The 19877-nt window shown below is 50.3% G+C and overlaps 1 protein-coding gene across 6 annotated transcripts in view; it reads right to left on the bottom strand.

The window, feature by feature from the left end:
- SMG7 (SMG7 nonsense mediated mRNA decay factor) overlaps positions 1-16395 on the bottom strand; it is a 48517-nt gene extending 32122 nt beyond the window's left edge. For all 6 annotated transcript variants that reach the window (XM_035332840.1, XM_035332841.1, XM_035332844.1 and 3 more), the window contains exons 1-2: positions 16028-16395; positions 518-549 (exon numbers count right to left, since the gene is read on the bottom strand). In XM_035332840.1, coding sequence (XP_035188731.1) covers positions 518-549; positions 16028-16056 — 61 coding nt within the window. In that variant the 5' untranslated portion in view covers positions 16057-16395. The remainder of the gene's footprint in view (positions 1-517; positions 550-16027) is intronic.
- Between the last annotated feature and the right edge of the window lie 3482 nt (positions 16396-19877).

The raw sequence follows: 19877 nt of genomic DNA, 5'->3' as shown, positions 1-19877 counted from the left end.
TACACTGAGGTGCTATGCTCAGCAGAGCAGGGGTTCATCATGCAAGCTGCTTGCACGGCATGGTTGATACCTTAATATAAACCATTCCCAATTGCCATAACCACATGCAGTTTAAAAGTCAGCTGGTAGCACGGGCTGCACTTTGTGAGGCATGTGGTAGTGTTCGGATCAACATTTCCATCACCTAGTTCTCTCAAAACCAGAAAGATCCTTTCCCCACTGCTAATCCAAAGTACAGACAGGAGTCTCTCATCCCCAAACAGAGAATAACAGGGTCACGATCTGTCTCCAAACGCTTTTTAGCATGCCCAAAGTCAACATTAATAATACAGATATTCTAGACATTAAAGAGATTGGCACAGTTGTTAAGATTATATTTATTTGCATACAGAGGATAAACCTTTAACATACGGACTTTCCAGAGGATTCTTAGGAGTGGTAAGCATAAGGAACATACAAAAAGAAAACAGGAATCGAGTATTATTAGCTAGATCAACCATCTAACAAAGACAATTACCTGTCATGTCAGCCTTCAGGACTTCTGCCTGCCTGTAAGAAAGCAATGAAACAGTAAATTAGAAATAGACTGATCAAAATAATCAAATTATGCTAAAGCACATTCATGCACCAGTGAGTAGAAAATGTGGGGCCAGCTCCTCTAAGGGCAGCCGACAACCTAAAATGCCATATAGTTCATCCCCTGAATTATGGATTTAAGTCTCTTTCAGAAAAAAAATATAAATATATATATACACATATACACACACACATATATATATATATACATATATATATACACACATATGAAGACCTGACACTGCATTTTAAACAGTGTCCTGCCACATAAGCGATACCTGCTTACCTGTAAGCAGGGATCTGAAATTCACCCTGCCACATGTGAAATGCAGCTGGAGAGGAGAGTTGTGCTGGGTTTAGCATGGAGGCTCGGGAATTACTGGGGCCAGGAGAAAGCCCCTCCTTGCCCCTGCCGGGGAGGCTGCACAAACAAACACGCATTCTCTCACCAGTGTCAAGTGGTGGTGACTAAAAATAGGAGTTTCCCAGGTTGTTCTGGGTCCCACCTCCTCAGCAAAGATGAGGAAAGGTTTTGAGATCCACATCAGGATTAAGAAGCTATCACACGAGTCCCAGTGCTTCACTGGGAAGACACACACCGGGCGGCCCCTTCACCAAACCTTCTGACAGCATTAAATGCAAGATCACCTCCAGCAACTGGCCACGAAGCACAAGAGCACCACCCACGAAGCAATGGGATGCTCTGAGGGCTTTCATCAAGAGTATCTTCACCAGTGCCAAAAGGCAAGCTGTACTTGCCTCACCAGCTAAGGCAGCCCAGCGATGCTTTGGCTCGCAGGTTAGGAACGGCAGCGAGACAGAGCTGGCCCTGCCAGGTGCACAGCTATCTTTTTTGCTGTTCTGAGCAGCCAGCCAAGGCAATAAGACAGCTTGGCTCACCCAGGAACACCTGCCGGTTCTGCAGGCTTTTTTCCTTCGAGCTGAGGCAGCCGTGGCTCCTGCAGAGCAGGATGCCCAGCGCCACCCCTGACTGCCCCACTCTCCCCTCCCAGGAATGGGCTCTGCCCAGCCACCGCTCTGCTGACACTGCCCGCGTGGGACCACCTGCAACTACCAGCCTGGTAAAGGAGAAATGCAAACAGCACCATTATAAAGGCTTCCCCGCCAAAAAATAAAGTTTTGGCCAGCTGTTTCCTACAGAATTATATTGCACCGTGTTAGTGCCACTGCTGATAGATGCTGTGCAAGCGCATCGCCCCACCAGCACAGCTGGCGCTGGCCAGCTATGAAGGAAGATGCTGACGCCTGAGCCTTCAATATTCCTGTGACTACCGAGTAGCTCCTCCCCAGAGCTGCTGCTGAAAGAGATTTTTGCCTGAAATTACACCAAGTTTTTTTTCAATCTGTTTTGGAAGTCAGTCCTCAAATACCTTTAATGCTAATCTCAGCAGCAGCTGTAAAGCAAACTGCCTTTTGTATTTCATAAGCTAGCGACACGCTACATGCTAAAGGGATTATCACTGTAATTTTTAATAAAACGCACAGGAGTTATTTCAATACTTCCTCGAGGCCAAAGGGATTAGTCAGGCTGGTCTCACACTTGCATGCTGCTTCTTGTTTCCACCTAAAGATAACCTCCAAATAAAACACCTGCACCCGTGGTGGCTGAGATAGGGTAAGAGAAGACACACCGGGTACCAAGCCTGCTCTGCCTCGTTGGCCAAATACCAGTATTTGAGAGAAAAGAACCATTGCCTACTCCCTGAGAAACTTTACTGAAGCGCCTTTGCTGGTGCCCGTGGACTCTCAGTGGGCACGCGCTGTGGCCACCAATACCTGCAAGAGGTTCAGGCAGTGCAAATGGCTCCTCATTTGCAAGTCTCATCAGGCATCTGGCAATAAGCTCTTTTTATCCCTATCTTTTCTTGAACCAGCTCATGGTGAATTTGCATTAGAATGACTCACTCTGCTGCAAAAACGTGTTGCCTGTCAGCAAACTCGGTGCAGCTTACATTTTATCACCTCAAGACCATCCTGAAGCAGCTCCTTGCTTGGCTTGCCTCAGCAGTTGTCTTCAGGCCACGTCTTCCTGACCAGTTAGTCAGTCCAAAGCCAAAAAACACAAAACATAGTTCAAACATATTCCAGGCATCTTTGTTAGAACGTACAGCTAGGCGCGCTGTGCTAGCTATTCAGTTACACCCAGCCCGGTGTTTTAGCTTGAAGCCCAAAGACAAAAGCCTTCTGTTCAATTCCTAAGCACCTGTTAGGCACTGCCTTTGCGTAACAGGTAGTTAGACACCACCACACTTAAATCCTTACCCCAGACCTTCACTTCTTTCTTATGAACTCCAAAGTTGCCATTTATAAACCAAGCTTTCTAACTGTCTCATTGCCACCTGCCTTCGGACCCTTCAGGTAGCACTAAATTAAAGAATCCATTTTATTGTTGCCCCAAACCCAAAAATATTTCTGTACAAATTCTTTGGGTTTATTATAATTCAAAGCACTTTTAATTAAAAAAAATCAGTTCTGCACACGCCATGCTGTAATTATAAGAGGCCGCATCAGTTTGAGGGAAGCACAGCTTTGTTAACCAGCTTCATCACCGAGCACAGGAGAGCAAACAAAAGGAAGCCCAAGGTTTCAAAGCAGCTGTCCTGGGCTGCCTCGCTGCCACACACTGCTTCCGAGGGGCACAATGGCCAAAGCCAAGACTCATTTACCCCACGCTCCTTTCTCTTACACAGTGAGGAGGAGCTGGGTAAGATCTGCAATGGCACAAGTCCTACAAAACCCATGAAAACTCCCAACCTCGCAGAAACACTGAGCACAGCACGCTGTTTTCCACCATGCCTGAAGGGGAACTCAATTTGGTTTTCCCCTGGCAGCCCTGAAGCACCAGCAACTATTTCAGTTCCCCTATCAAATCCCAGCCCCCCCACACACACACCGATAAGGGAGCAACAAAGGGAGTATAGGGGATTCTTCATTTGGGGGAGAAAAGGTCACTTTTCTATGGTAAGATATTCACAAAAATGCCAAATACACTTAACACAAGTTATTAAATGTTTAACCACGCCAACAGGTGGAAACAAGAAGGAATTCCAAAGCAACACCGAGCAACTACTCTTCGATTTTCCTCAAAATAAAAGTTAACTTCAACAAAATTTCATAATGGCTTAGTACCTGAATATTGGTGTGTTGGTTTTGGTTGGGTTTTGGTTTTTGTTTTGTTTTAAAGTATGCTGGTGTTGATTTGGGGCAGAGGAAAGCATCAGGGAACATGACCAGCACAGGCATGACCAGCAGTATTCTACAGCACGTCTAGGGGACAAGGGGGCTGGTCTCAACCCCCTCATGTTGCACGGAAGAGAGCATTTGTACCTGCAGTTGTTTGCGCGTCCAAGGTTCTGTCTGTTAAAAACAGCTGACAGGTTCACTGCAATAAGCATTCTCCCTCCCATTCCTAAGAATAACCACCACTGCTTGCTAAAATACTGAGCTTTATCAGCAGTTTGTAGATCCTTGCCGGGCACTAACAGTTTGCAGCTGGTAAGCTTTGCCAGAGGTTGGCTTTTGCAAGATGATTCAGAAACAACTGACTTCCCTGAACTCTTTGTGGACAGTATCTCTGTGAACTGCTGAAGGGAAATATCCTTATGGCAGTCTCAGGATTGCACACAAACATTTGTATAGCTGAAAAACAGTACTGGGGTACTTGCGGATAAACCCCATCTTTGGCATTTTCTTCACCTGGCAATTCTTACAGGCTTCAGCCAGGAGCTCCAGTCAGCAGCCTGGTGTCTTTGCCTAAAAAGGGCAACTGGATGCAGTCAGGACTTCACCATGCTCTAAAGACTTATTTATTGTGTAGAGATTTCACTGACATGTGCATCAGATATGCACTGTTAACAATTTTTTTAAGTAGCTTTGGTTTTCCTGAGGTAGTTCTTCATGTTCCAAGCTTGCCAGTGTTGCCACCTCACTGAATGACCACGAAGGGCTGGAGTTGCTTGCTTTGAAGTCGATGGGTCCTGGGGATGTCGGCTCTTCCTGACACAGCAAGAGATCCTCAGGCTGAGTGGCCCAGTGAAATGCTCCTTTTGCCCTGAAAGTACAGTCTTCATGCACTTAGCAATGATTCAAGAAACACCTCCAGCAGACATCCACCACGTGTTTTTGTGTGTGCTAACTGGTTTAAAGCTTACTGTTACTCTCACAGGCAGCTGAGCACAGGGTGCAGCTAAATTTCTGACCAATGGCTTTATCAGACTGCAGCTGCAGATCAAAGCCACACAGGCAACTAATTCAGCATCAGTGTGACCCTGCAATCAAAAAGCCAACTCCGCAAGCAGATCCTAAAGCAAGGCAATCACCACCTGAATCCAGCCCCTCTCCATAGCAAGCCCTGCTCTGTGACCTTATTCCTATCTCAGCCAGGAGGGAAGCTGAGAAAGGGAACACAGAATAGGATTATTATTATTTTTTTTAATCCTATCTACTCTCTTTCTCCTAGTCCTAGCAAGACAAAAGCAAGGGAAGGAGAATGCTCCTACCAGGAATAGCGGAGAGCATTAAGACTAGCTCTGGTACACTCACCTGAGTTTTCTAAAGGTTGCAATCTTTGGGGTGTGATGGCACTGAAGTTCAGTACTGCCTCGCACCCCACTCAGCCGCTCGCAGACCGCTTCCTGGGGAACATCCGGAGTCCGGGGAAAAAGATCAGCAAGCCCCGCTCCCTCCTGACCCACCAGGAATATTCAGCACAGCACCACGTGGGATGGGAGATGTGTGCACCCGGACTGGGGTCATTCCCACGAGGTTTTGGGAGTAGGGGAAGCACCAGCACGACTTTCTGAACACACTTCTGTTCCCTGCATCACCACCATCTCTGCTGTCTGAGACCCACCCTGATTAAAGCACACAAAACCAGCTTTGGTTTTGAGAAACCCACGGTTATGCCAGTATCGTTTCTTATAACACAGTCACTGACTTATGAAAATCTTTATTTCTGCTAAGGGCCGGAAAAAACACAGACAATAAACGTAAGTGAACACGATTTAACTCCTTTTAATAGCTTTTGCGTTATGAAAGTGACACCCAGGATTACAGAGAACAGCCCAGAGCATCACAACTGGTAGGTCCCTGGATGTCCTGCAGCCTCTCCTTCCTGACCTGCAGCTCCGGCAGGTCTCTGCTGCCCATGGCCTCCACCAGTAGCTCAAGAGATAATGCTGAGCTGCCCTGTTGACATCCAGGGTTCGCTGCAGCCCCCCTACCTCCAAAATTACCCCCTGCACAGCACGTGTGCAGCAGACAGAGAACACAGCCATCAGCAGCCAGCATGAGCAGCCTGCAGCACATGCTTGCCGCAAGCTGACTGCAACAACCTCAGTGGTGCTCAGCCCAATGCCTTCCCGAGCACCAACACCGAGACCAACACCCCGAACCGAACACCTCCAAAAGCAGAAAGCTCCCAGCAGAGCTCTTGCCGTTTCACTTACTCACTGCAGCCACTCAACAGGAGTACGAAGCAAGTCGTTGCCCAGCATGTTCATTTGCTTACCTCATGATTACGTAACTATCGTGTGAATAAATCACATCCACACAAACACACAGCATGCAACAAGTTTTAAAAGAGGCCTCTGTGGGAAGGCATTCTTCTACACGGAGCGTGCTGCGAGGTTCCCACGAGCCGTGACAAGTAGCACTGGGATCACATCCACGTTCAGTCTTCCTCGCAGGCTGCACCGCAGAAGTTGGTTTCAATCTCTTGGAGCAAAATGTACGCAGTGCTCTGGAAGCGCCGAAGGCTGACCACCAGCCAGGGAGGGTGGCTCCCATTTCATTGTCAGACACAGCTGATCAGCGCATCGCTGCCAACAGGTCACAGGAGCCTCTTCAGCAGCTCCCTGCTCTTGTTCATAGGAAACTGTTTTGAAACACACTTACTCTTCAGCCAGAGAGTATCTGTAGAACCCCAGCAGCTTGGGGCTGGAGCATTTTACGAGCTTAGGACTGGAGCAGCATGGATAAGATGCCCTGAGAACTGCCCCTCTCTAGAAACTGAGCAGCTTGAAGTTTCTGAGCACAAATTGGAGCCAAATGGGTCCCAAGGGAAACCAACATGTACAACTAATCCTTGGCTAAAGCGGTGCAGGTCAGCCACAGAGCCCAGCGTACCCCCGCAGCTCTGCTCACGGCAGGTCGGGACCAGCTCTGAACCAAGCTGCCCTGCTCCCAGTACTGCCAGGTAACATGTAACGCACCCCTCTGGCCTCAATAACTCACCAACCAGCTAGGAGCAAGCTTCTGAGCAAGTCTGTAACTTCTACGGCGGGTCCTGCTTTGGAGGATTATCCATTTTTACAAAAATCATTGTATTTCAAGCTTACATCTCAACACCTCAGATACAGACCCAAAAAGGACTGCCTCCGAGCAGCTCACGCAGAGCAGAGCCACTCACCACGCTCACTCCACCCGCTGGGGAAAAGGCTCCACAGCACCAGGCTACAATGTCCAAGCCCCAGGGAAAAAATGGTAAGGCTGGAAAGGATGTCCAGAGACAAGGTATGCAATTCCCTCACCCCGCCATTCCCACAAAACACCATGCCGTGCGCTTCCCAGCCCACCTCAGCCACTCCGCTGGCCCCACAGAACCACGGCGTGCCTTACACCAAGCCTTGCCTTACACCGAGCCGGTATTTTCTGAATCTCTGCTGCAAGTTGAGTAAGAACGGATCATGCCGGGAAAAGATCTGGCATGAGTGCGTAATTAAAGGCCATTAGCTCAACACCCGTGCATGCTCCGCTCGCAGAAGCCAGCTCAGCTCTGGCATTTCACTCCACAGCTACAATAGCTTGGACCTTGTCACCACACAAACGCTTCGTATTCTGCACATCCAGAACAAATTGGAAAATAGTTTGGCACTGCATTTCGGCATCTGACAGAAAAGCATGGAAACCACATGAATCACGCTGCTTCAGCCTCAAGATCTGAGCTCCATATGCTCAACGGTGCTGTCAGCCCTACAGAGAAGGCTTCCTGCAGCCAAGTCCTTCAAGGCTCAGAGGTCTTCTTCAACCACAAGCTACTCCTGGATGGCATCTGAGAAACACAACTCCAGCATAGCAGTTGCCAGTTTCATAGTCCTCAAAGAATCATTTCAGGAGTTAACAGAAACAGTTACACGTAAGATACATTTTTATAACTATCTTCAATGCAAAGCAGCAGAATTTTACCTGATTTTGAGACATTATCCCCAAACTCTACATACACAACATAATGTTACAGGCAGACGCCAAGCACCTTTTTTAATGCTCACTTCTACCCAGCAGGCTACAATGGAAGCTACCAAAATAGCCTGTAGTTGCCCAGACAGCACCAGCAAGCATTTGGTATTTTCACGAGAAAGATACTGGACAGACCTTTTGGGATAGCCTAGAGCTGCAGAGGTCATTGCAGTCTTTGAGATCAAAACCAGGAAGACGGGTGCTTCAGCTCACCCTGCGAGCCACGATTCCCTACACCTGACTTTGCCCCAAGCCCTGTCACTCCTACAGCTTGCTTCAAAACTAAAGCCATCTCAAAAACAGGGTAACATGGGGACGTACGCACCAGGTGGGAAAATCTCCACAAGTTCACACCCTCACATACCCTACGTGACATGCTCCTAAATTAAGATATTCTGTATTACTTCAGATTAGTAGTAAGGATCCATATTAAGCACTTTATCACTTATTTTCTTGTTAAAGATTTTACATATAGGTTCAACTTCATGCGTATTGATGATATTAACACAAACTAAAATCCCTCCTAGATTTTTACTGCGAGTTCACCCTGTATCTTTCAATCATTTCATTTATAATCAGTAACCCATACAAAAAATAGCCTTCCTCGAATCTCACATTTCTATCCAAAATGAAATCACTTTTCCTTTTTTTACTAGCAACTGCAGCTGAATGTTGAAGCTCAAAGAGTTGCTTCTGTTTTCATATGCTTCTTAAGTGACAAATCCTTTAAGACTACTCTTACTGACATTCATGAAAACAGACCTGCTTTTCCCCCGGCCCCCCGAGGAACAGCTGGTTAGATCAAGCCTCTCTCCTCAGCAGTTCTGCATCGTCCTCTACAAACACTTATACCGCTTCAAGACAGACTCCTAGCATCTACGCAAGAGCCAAGCAAGTCTCCCTCTTTCTCCCCCTCTTCACAGGGGCAGATGATTAACTTTTCTGTTTTTAGTTATTAAGAGGCTGGTCTACAAAGACTGCCCTAGAGACCCCTCTCAATGGCTCGAATTACCTCAGATTAGAAGTACAAATGCTCAAAGGCCCTGGTACAACACGGTAGCAGAATTTCTAGGATTATCATAGACCAAATGGCTGAAAGATGGTCTTCCCAACTGATTTGTCACATATTCATTCCCTTCCCCTCCTGACATTAGCTGTAAGGAAGCTAATTAGCTCCGTCAGAGAAAGGGGAAAAAAATACACAAAATCACCTTACACATACCAGCATTAGATGAAGCAGCAAAGTGTTCAGTAGGGCTGAGCATTAGAAGATACTTTCAACAACACAAATTAAAACACGGGAAACAGACCAACCTCTGATGTATTAGGGACATTGTAAGTACTTTCAGAAAAATGACTTTTTTCCCCCTAAAGGTGGAAGACAAAGTTAACTCTAGCAGGACTCCTAAGCACCTCAAGGGTATCTCTGATTTGAGTCCCATCAGTGAAATTCGGTCTGTCACCCACAGCAGCGTGACAATCCCAAGAGACTCCTCAGCCTCCTGGTTCCTTACAATAATCCCTCCAGTGCAGAAGCCAATGTGAATAATCCGAGAAATGTCCTATTGGAATACAGAAAGAAAAGAAAGCAGGCCTAACATTACTCCAAAAGCTCTTGTTCCATCTTACCTCACAGCAGTACGTTGATCTGAACGGGTAGCTGAAATACAGCTTGGAGGAATTGAAACACGCAATATCCAGACACTGCTTGAGCAATTTCCCCCGCATTTGGTTGTCTAGGAAGACACCAAGCTGACAACCTGAACCGCTCCTCCAGCTCTTAAGTTCAAGTGGGAAGAGCAGCAGTGGCCACAGAGCCTGGAAACAGGGCCTAAAGGCAGCACTGTGAGCAGTGGTGATGAAACCAGGCTAACTGTAAGACTGCATCTGACAAGATGCTGCCCGCAGCCTGAGCACCTGAGGTGCAGGCAGAAGGGCCACCAGTGCTCCCTCCTGTAGGGACCAGTGAGAAACCAGAGCCCGATGGCATGACCATGGCCCCCAGCACTACTCCTTACTACCATCCCTCACTCCGACAGGTCTGCTCACACAAACAGATCTCCACAGCTGCTGGGAGGCCCGAGAGCAGCCACGAAGGGCCCTCAGCCCCCAGCAGCTCCAGGCACTCCTCTCCTCCTTCACCGGCTACCACACACACCCCGCAATCCCTCCTCTCCCACACCAGGTGGAGCAGAGAGGGCAGAAGGCAAGGCACCCATCCAAAGCCGCCGTCTTCCCTGTTGGTCTTCCCCATCAGCCCAAGGGGCGCCGAGCCTCTTCTTCTCCAGCGGGAAGCGCGCAAATGCCCGCAACAGCCAGAGCTGCAAACCCAGGAGCTCCGCCTTCCAGGTACATTGAAGGAAATGAAGCTGTAGGTTGCCTGATGGAGAAGGGAATGATACAATTCAGCACCCAAATCAGCTTATTCGGAGGCCAACACACATCTCATCAGAGAAGTCTAGGGTTACTCATAACGAAGCTCCTGTGAGGACGATACTCTTTAGACAGAAGGAATGGATTTTATGAGTAGCTTGAATGTCATGGTATGCTTTACATTCAGCACTGAAATAAAACAAGCTAAGCGATCATCAAGTGGATGTTAACAGGCAAGTGTATCTTCTCACCCTGCTCTAAAATGAAGAGACTTAACCTAAAACCTCTGCAAGCCTGCACTCAGGGAAAGGGACAGCCTGTTCAAAGTGCTGTGCTCAGCCCAAGAGCCCCGCTCCAAGCTCCAGCGAAGCACCACTTGGTCACCCTGCCACTACAGAGCCCCCTCCTTTTCAACACAGGTCAAACCACGCAGGAATACGCAGGTTAGAACAAAACCTGCCACAAAGAGTCATCCCTACAACCAAGAACGAATAAATAAACACAGCTGCAGCTTTACTTACACTAACTGCACTTGTAGGTCACTGCAACGCTGCTTTGCGATAACCCCGACCACAGCGCAGTAGTAGCAACCGCCACAGGCCGTGTGCTGCAGCAGGACAAGGAGGGGTCACAGCCCAGCCTGAAAGCTGGGGTACCACTGCAACAGCCACACCACCAATGCACCGACACGCAGGGGTTCGCACGTCCTAGGAAATGAGGCATTATTTACTATTGCTACAGGTCAGTGAGTGCTTCAAGACATTGCACTACATCACCAGGAACAGCAGCCCCTTGCTGTTAGCGCCTTGCTCCTGCCGTGCACAAAGCTCCCCCCATCCATCAGCAGTACCTTGAGGAATGGCACTAGGGAACCTGTTCCTGTTAAATGGAGGGGGTTAAAGAAAGAGGAAATAAAGCAGTTCTCTGGAGACCTGGCCCTAAACATACACCATCAAATCAGGGCTGAGGGGAGAGGGTGAGAGGAAGAGCAGGGTGCTCCTGCAAGCAGCAGCAGCTCTCTAGATGGCCAGGCATTAAGGAAGAAGGGCCAAGTCACCTGCCCGCTGCGGCCTTCTCCCCCTGCCTGCATCCACACCGAGCCACCTCCCTGCCAGCCATGCCAGCCGAAACGTGCCCACCTGTCCTTGAATGCCCACAGGACTTGGGCCCAGCCTCCTTGTCTGCCCAACAGGACCTTGCAGCAGTGCAGGCTCAAGCCCCACACACCACAGCTAGTGGGAAGACCCGCAGGTGCCTACTGAGCCCAGTGAGCTCTGCCCACTGCTCTCCAGCAGGAGCACCGCATGGATGGCTGCTCCAAGCAGGCAACTTCCACCACGCCGATGGGAACAGTCAGCACCGAGACTCCTGTCCCTCTGCAGATGGGTCAACTTCATCAAAAGCACTGGAGAAAATGGAGCGACAGCTGGTAAGCAGGAGGTTCACAGGAGCCTCGTTTCCTTGGGCAGAACACAGTGTAAGAGCTACGAGAGATGATGTGACCTTAGCACAAGTTGCCCCTGGGTGGCAGAAGGATGTAAAAAGCCCCAAAAAGACTATTAGAGGAGAAAGAGGAGAGTTAGAGCCGTTTGGCTACAGCTGCCTGGCACACACTGAGTGGACAGACCCAAGGGACACAGTGCGTGTCTGGGGGCTTGCAGCAGGAAGCGTTTCTTCTAGCAGGTAGCTCTGGGGGAATTGCTTAATGTCTCTTTTTTAATTGTAATTCTTTTTACTTCATAGGTCACCACACAAAGCTTGTAGATCTGCAGTAAGCAGTACTCAGCATCAATCTTATTTGCATTTAAAACCACTTACCTCTGCCTTGAAGAATAGCTGCTCATGTTAAATAATGGCAGTAAGTCTAGTTACTAAGTGCCAGGAACAGCTTGTATGGACAAAAAAAGAAGGAACACTTTCCCCTTTACTTCTCCCCAGAGAAACCACCTTGCTAAGAAGTGCCTCCCGAAAGGCCAGCGCAGCTTTCTGACCTCTCTGCTACTCCTCTCCCGTTTAAAATCCAAGAGTAAACAACGCATGAAAGTAGCATTAATCATTGCAGAACATTAAAAAGACAGAGGGAAAACTTTCCCAGACTCAGTGAACATGAAGACAAGTCACGAAGGACTGCAGATCAACTGGAGCGAAACCTGTGAAACCCCAGGTTGCCTTCACCCAGCTCAGGGCAGAGGACTCCCGGGGGCAACAGCAGCCACTAGCCTGTGGGCTGGGATGAGAAGACGGAGCAAGGCCACCAGCAGCGGTGCATGGCAGGAAAGCGAGCACAAGGTTCAGACAACACGAAGGAGGAGCACCATGGGCTGTCTCCTTCCTTAGAGGCTGTCAAGCCCTGAACAACCTGGTGTGACACTCGGGCCGCCCCTCCTGGAGGGAGGTAGGACAGGGACTGATGAGGTCACCTCCAGCCCCAGCGACCCCTTCAGCTCTAGGCGGCATGACCCAGCCATGCATCGCTAGACTATTAATCCCGAGTTGACATTTACTAACATTTTTCCTTCCAGATGCTCTCAAGCTAGTTATCTGTCTCTGCCTGTCTCACTGGGATTCACTCTGGGCTTCAAGCAGCACTGGTTTGTGCCTTTTGGGCACTGACAAACATCAGTTTTACATCATCCTCCTCAGGGATCAGTACCAGAACACGTTCACACGCGAAGGCTGCAGCACTAAATTACCTCTGCTCCTGCCCTCCTCCACTAACAGGGAAGGAACTTTGCGAGAGGTGTGTCACGGCCTGGCAGACAGCAACGGAGCAACCGCACGGAGACATGGCAGAGGCAGAAGTTAATGGAGCTACGAGTCTTTGAAAAGAGAGCCACAATTTAAATTATTAAAGCAGTCCAACCTTTAATGAAGTTGGTTATAGCCTCATCTTAAGACTAAAGGAAACTACCTCCTGGTTCGTCAGCACCAGGATTTCTAAGTAGTGTTCAAGCCCTGTAATTCAGGCACTTTTTATGCTATGTTTACATAGTGCTAAAAGCCACAATTTACCAGAGTAATGCCACATTTAACTTGAAACTGGAGTTCACAGCTCTGTAACACACAATCCAGACGGTCACAGCTCCGCCAAACTGCGACACTTCCGAATCCAGGTTGACTACACTTCGAATGTTAGCACACAGACTTGGCAGTGAAGCTCTTTTCCTTAGAGCAAAGACAAGAGGAGTAGGTGGGTTTGAGTTCAATACTGTCTTTAAAAAGGAAGTACTTGGAAGTTTCAGTGGCATTAGAGATCCCATTGGCAGTATAATTTGCTTGTAAGTGCCTTCTGTAGCTAGCAGGATACATGAAATGTTTATTTTAAGATGCCTGTCCCACAAGATCAATTTGATATATGGGGAATACTTGAAGACTCCCCAAGCAGCATGAATTTTTAGCCAGATCAGACACACCAGGCTGAGAATGCATTCACCTGAACAGAGAGCTGAAAACTCTGCTTCTCTTCTCAGAGCTCTTTGAAAGAACTTCCTGACGTTTTTACTCACCTGACTAGATCGAGGGATCTTTGTGAAGTGTCTCAAAGACTGACCCAAGAGAAGTACCTAGGAAAAGTAACTCAGAAGAGACAAAATGCAACCCCGTACTCCTGAAAGGTGACCTTGAAAAGGGTATTGCACGCAGGAAAGCAAAGACCCCAACACTACCTCACAACATATGAAGATGACTTTAAAAAGGACTTTAGAGAGACTGGGTACATTAAGTCTGGCCTTCTCTGTTCTTCCTGGTAAACTTCTGCAGGAGCACCATCCACTTCTCAGCTCTTGCACTCTTTCTGAAGGGACAGATCTTTTAACAACGGCATTTTAGAACAACTGATTCGTGTATATACACACATCCACACAGAAAATGAGAGGCTGGGAGGGGAGGAGTTAAGGCACTCTGGCCAAGAATCCCTTTCTTCCCTGCTCATTCTCTTCAGTGTCTCTTGATTCTTGCAGAGTCATTATTTCACTAGTTATTCAAGCATTACACCGTCACTTCAGAAAATCAGCTCTCTCCTACCTGAACTTCAAATACACAGAGAAAGATTTTTCACACAAACTTTTCTGTCCCTCATTAGCTTCACGAAGGGGAAGACTAGCAGAGACAAACTGCCCTGCATCTTTACCCAGCTCAACATTTTTTTAAGCTACCTTTTTGCACCATTACCCTTCCCTTCACCATTCCATGTGGATGGAGCTTGCGATGCTGGTGCCAGGAGGATGCCCGCCTCTGTAAGGCAAAGGACTAACAGACCTGGCTCTGAGAGCTTGAGGCCTTCTTCCCTCACGAGCCTGGGCTGCAGCCATCCAGTTCTCAGCAGCTCAATTTCTGCCGTATGCAAATCAAAGAATTAAACATACACAGTACCGCTGCTATGGACATAAAAGGCATTTTGCAGATTTAAGGAAACTGCCCCCAAGCTTACCCTCTCCACAGAGAACTGAAACAAACGCTCTGCAGAGGGAAAACGCACACGTTACTGACTACGGACTGCTTGGAAAGTTTTGGGGGCTTCCCCCCTCCCCCCTTTTTTTTCCTTTTTCTAGAGGAGATGAGGTTTGTGGTAGCAAACACAGGAATCACTAGACAGAAAGTATTAGCACCCAGATGCTCGGTCCTGCTACATTAGGCACTACACAAACACAGAGCAGTCAGAAAAGCTAGAGGCTGAGCTACGCCACAGAAGAGCAAAGTTAGCAGAGAGAGGCAACTGCTGCCCACGTGCTGCAGGCGAGGAGGATCTCCAGCTTGGCACAGAACGAGGGGTGCCAAGAAAAAGCCTGGGGGTGCAGGAAGGTGCCTTAGGTGGAACACACACGGCTGGGGCAGCGCTGCCTCGCAGGAACACGAGGCAGCCATGGGCTTGTAGTCATAGGGGGTGCTGCAATGTTATTAAGACGGACACTAAAGCAACTCTTGTACCAGCAGAGTAGAGCTAACAACAGACATTTCAGACCTTGTACTAATGAAGCGTCTGGAAAAAAGGAAGAAGCAGCTAAGACGGCGTAGGTTAGAGATCTAATAAGGGGGCAGGGGGAAGCTTGTGAACTTGCTACTAGAAAAAAAGATCAATTACTTTTGGGGGGCAAGGGATCGAGATCTGGCTCACCGGGGAGGCAGGCACAGACAAGATGAAGAGGAAGAGATGGATCTGGAGAATCGGTATGGAGGCACAGCTGAAGCATTTCACAACAGTAGACAAGAATTGTTTTGGAAATACAAAAACCTCCTAGAACCCACTCTAGAAACCTGCCCAGGCCTTTAAGTCTCCAGAAAGACCCAGCATGTCTTTCTGGTAGCGCTACACCTTTCTCACGAGGCACCCCGGAATGCTGGGAGGCGCACAACACCCCCTCCAGCACATTACAGACATGGAAAGGCCACCGGCGTCTCACGACGCTCCTTTCCGCAGCTGTAAGACAAAAAAAAAGCATTTCATGCCCGCCGAGGCTACCTGCAGGGAGCCGGGCGGTGCCAGCCCCCAGCGCTCTCAGCGAGGGCCGGGGCCCCACTTCCCACCGGGCGCTCCCAGCCGCCCAGCTCCAGCCGCCGGGGGCCGGCAGCCGGCGAGGGCACGACAGGGCTGCCCCGCAGGGCCCGGCAGCTCCCCGCCACCCCGGGGCACGGCGTGACCTTGCGGCGGGGCCGGGGCAAGGAGGGACGGGGACTGAGGGCCGTCCCCACTCCCCTCCGCGCCGAGGGGGGCCCGGCCCGAGCCTCCCCGGCCCCGTCGCGGGGCCGGGCCCGGAGCCCCCCGAGCCCCCCGCAGCCTCGCCAGACGGCAGGAGGCGCCCCCCGGCCCCGGCCGGGCTCTCACCGGAGATACTGCGCGCACAGCAGGCTCATCCTCCGCCGCTCAGCCGCCGCTGCTGCGCCGCCCCGCCGCGGCTCTCACAGGCCGGGCCGGCCCGACGCCCCCAGGCCACCGCCGCTGCCGCCGCCGCCTCCGGCCGCCGCCGCCATCTTCCCGTACAGGGCCGCGGGGAGGGGCGGGAGGGGAGGGGCCCGGGGCTGCGCTCCGGCCGGGCACGGGCCGCACCGGGAGGAAGAGCAGGAGCTGGAGCTAGAGCAGGAGCTGGAGCTGCCACCGCTTCTGGAGGAGGAGCTGCTGCTGCTACTGCCGCCGTCCCGTCCTGTCCCCGCCGCCCCTCCGGGCCCTCCCGCCCCGCCGGCCGCACTTCCGGGCCCGGCCCGCCGCCACTTCCGGCGGCGCCACCGGCAAAGCTTTCCCCCGCGCCTTCCGCCCCCCCCCCGCCCGCCCGCAGTGGCGGCCGCCGATTGGCTGCCCCGCTGCTATGGCAACCCCCGGAGGGGAGGGGGGTGAGCGGCGTGTCGCCATGGCAACCGCGGCGCCCGCCAGGCCCGCAGCGCGGCCCCCGTTCTCCTCAGCGGGCGGGCGGGGAGCTCGCGGCCCTGCCCCGCGCCACGCGCCGACATGTCGCGACTATGTGCGTGTGTGCACACGGGCGGGGCTTGGTTACAGCCGCCTCGGGACTGGGCTCAGGCCCAAACTGGTCTTTACGCAGAAAAAACACCCCTCCTCACCGCCCTCCCCCCCCCCTCCGGAGCAGCCATTTGGCCGCCTGGGCCAGCGTGAGGAAACGGGGCAGGAACTGGGAATGGGAGCACAAAACCTGTCACAGGGCGCCCACAGGCTCGCCTCGGGGAGGGCGGGGAGGGGCCGGCACAGGCTGCCCACAGGAGCTGTGGATGCCCCGTCCCGGGCGGTGCTGGAGGCCAGGCTGGATGGGGCCTTGGCAAGGTCCCTGAGGACAAAGCACAAACTGTTTTGAAAATGAACCCCTCGTGGCTTTTTCCCAGGTTGAAATGAGAACGTGCTTGGGGAAGTGGTTTTCATGTTGGAACAGAAGCCTCCTGAGATGACGGGATCAGTTTCCTGGTTTCCTGGCAGCTCCCAGCACAGCACGCGGGGCACGGCTTGGGCACGGCTTGGGGCTCTGCCTCCATCCCTCCTCTGCGTGGGCTCTTGCCTGCAGAGCGGGAACAAACTGGGCAGCACTGGGCAAACTGGGGCTGCTGTCACCTGCCCAGAGCTTGCTCTGGGGTCCAGGGGCTGCTTCCCCATCCCTTCTTCAGCCTCAACCAAACCTTTCCACCTTTTTCCATTTATTTTGCTAGACAGGATCCCCTGCCAGAGGCTTCCTCGGAGGCAGAACAACGCTGTACAGCATGACTATAGCACAGCCTCCAAACTGCAAAGGGTACTCTGGCATGTCCTCTGCTTCCTGTACCCCATGGCAGCAAGGCCTTGCTGCTACCTGCACTGTTGTTATGTAAATTAGAAGGTGGCTGCAAGGACAATGTGATATACATATATATATTTCAGCCAGCGTTAGCACCGTGATGGACCTTATACGATGCAACTGGAGCACTGGCTTGTCTCTGTGACTCTGAGCGCACCTCTGAGCAGAACAGGTTGGGTCTGTCCAAACAGGAATTTTCAGTGCTGCCTCACCCTAAGCTCAGCTTCTGCATGTGGCTTCAAAGACAGAAGCTTAATTTGGGGTGTTTGGGCTAGGTGGCACATCCAGGGAGGCACATTCTGGCTTTCTGCAACATCTGTTCGTCCCACGCATATGGGTCTCATCCCTCATGCTGCGTCGGGAAGAAGCAAGGAGTGGGCTGCATTGACTCAGTGGCTGTCTTGTTTAGTCTTGTTTGAATCCAATCCACTTAAAGAGCCACCTCAAAAGCCCCAAGAGAGTCGCATGGGGCAGAACTGATTCCTGAGTTTTGGGCAGCTTGCCACACTAGGGAATGAACAGCCCCAGTGCTTCTTATTAATTTCTACTCCAAACCTTTTTGGAGGCAAAGGGGATAATTTCCTTCCATTTAAGGAGAAGCCACAAGTCTGTCTCCTCTTAGTTTTATTCAAAGAGAGTTGTGGAAAAGGTCTTTTCTTCAAAGCAGCAGATTTCTCGAAGAGGTTAGAGCATATTATAATTTTTATTGCTAATGCGTCAATAATTGTGGTCTACCATTTTATTAATTACAGGGTACTGGGAAGGACTTGATCCACACATGAGCCCGGTTGACCAAACAGCCCAAGAACGCAGTGAATAGCGATGTATCCTGGCTCTGCAACACAGCCAAAATGCTGAGGAGTTAAGGGATCCTGATCCCAAAAGTGAATCTGCTTGGCATCCTTCATCAGCCTAAAGCATTGCAGATGCTTTTTGTGTGTGTAAACTCTCCCCGTTTTCACGTAGGGAGATAGGTGTCCACCTGCTGACTCCCCACCTCAGTGTCAGACCTTGACTTGTGGATCTGTGAGACATCACGGCGGGATGCCGTTCTGGGTGAAAACCTGGGATCAAGGAAAGCTGAGAGTACAGAGCACAACAACCAGATGATAAAACCCCAGATCCTCTGCCGATTTGGTGATTATTTCAATCTCAGTATTATGAATCTGGGAAATGAGCACTTGAAGCAATTGAAGAACTTGAAGGAAGAAACAAAGAATGAAGATACCTAAACAATCTTAATTTTGCCCTGTATCAGTCTCTCTCAGTAATTCTCACTAATTATGTTGCTGCCATTAAAATGTATTTGTTGTCATCTCAGATTTTATTACATGGGTTTTTAGTCAGTGACATGTTAATGACAAAAGCCTCGTCTTATCCTAATTATAGACTCATGGCTCCAAATATAGTCTATATGCAAAACTTCAGAAAATTTGAGTCCATACAGGTGTGTAAAGTCTTCATTGTTCCCTTGCAAATACCATTCCAGACAAAGGAAAAAAAAAGACAAAATAAATAAATAAAAATGAATAAAAATGCTGCATTCCTTAGAGAAATCCCCTTTAAACCGTATAATTCAGAAAGTATCTAATGGATTTACTTTTAATTCTGACAGTGTGTGCTGCACGTTCTTGACAGAGGTACTTACACACTAAATAAAAGCCAAATCCCTCTTGGAAGGGAAGGACAAAGCCTCCATCTCGCAGCCCCAGCCTGCACAGCCCAGCTCGGAGCATAACTGCGCAGATCAATCCTGCACGGCTGAGCTGTAACCTCAGACAGAATCGGGGACGGAAAAGTGCCAGCAGAGCTGATTGCATCTGTGGCCAATGCTCAGCTGCTCAATATAAGCAGGAGAGAAATCTGCTACCAAGCTGACCTTCCCTGGGAGATATCCTGACGAGGCAGTGTCACGTCCCAGCAGTGCTGGGGATGTTTGCAGAGGTGGCTGCACCAGGATCTTAGGTCCACGATCTCAGTGTCCCCAAGGGCCCCCAGGAGCATCACCCCACAGCACCCCGTGGCAGCTTTGTCCGGGCCACGAACCACACGGGGAGCAAAAGCTCTTGAGCTGGAAGAAGCGCTCAGTGGTTCTGCTCAGGAATTTTCAGGCCTCAGCTGGAAATCACTCTGTTCACTGGGTGAGAGCTCTGCTCTCTCCTTCCTTGTTTGGATGGCCATGCATGACTTGGGGCACCAGAAAAGGACATCCCACAGGCTGTCCCATCCTGTGTGGCCTCAGATCTACTCACCATAGCTCTGGCAGCTCCCTCCAGCTCAGCCACGCTCGTGCCACAGCAGCCGCCCCGTGTTTCTAGTTTGTGCACTGTGTGGTCACTCTGTCACCAACTGGTTCAGGTTGGCTGTCTCCCTTATGCTTTCGATTAAGAAAAGAATTGTGTT

Source organism: Oxyura jamaicensis, chromosome 8 (assembly GCF_011077185.1).
Source record: "Oxyura jamaicensis isolate SHBP4307 breed ruddy duck chromosome 8, BPBGC_Ojam_1.0, whole genome shotgun sequence".
Taxonomy (NCBI): Eukaryota; Metazoa; Chordata; class Aves; order Anseriformes; family Anatidae; genus Oxyura; species Oxyura jamaicensis.
Note: the sequence above shows the minus strand (reverse complement) of the source record. Positions and strands in the feature narration are given on the sequence as shown.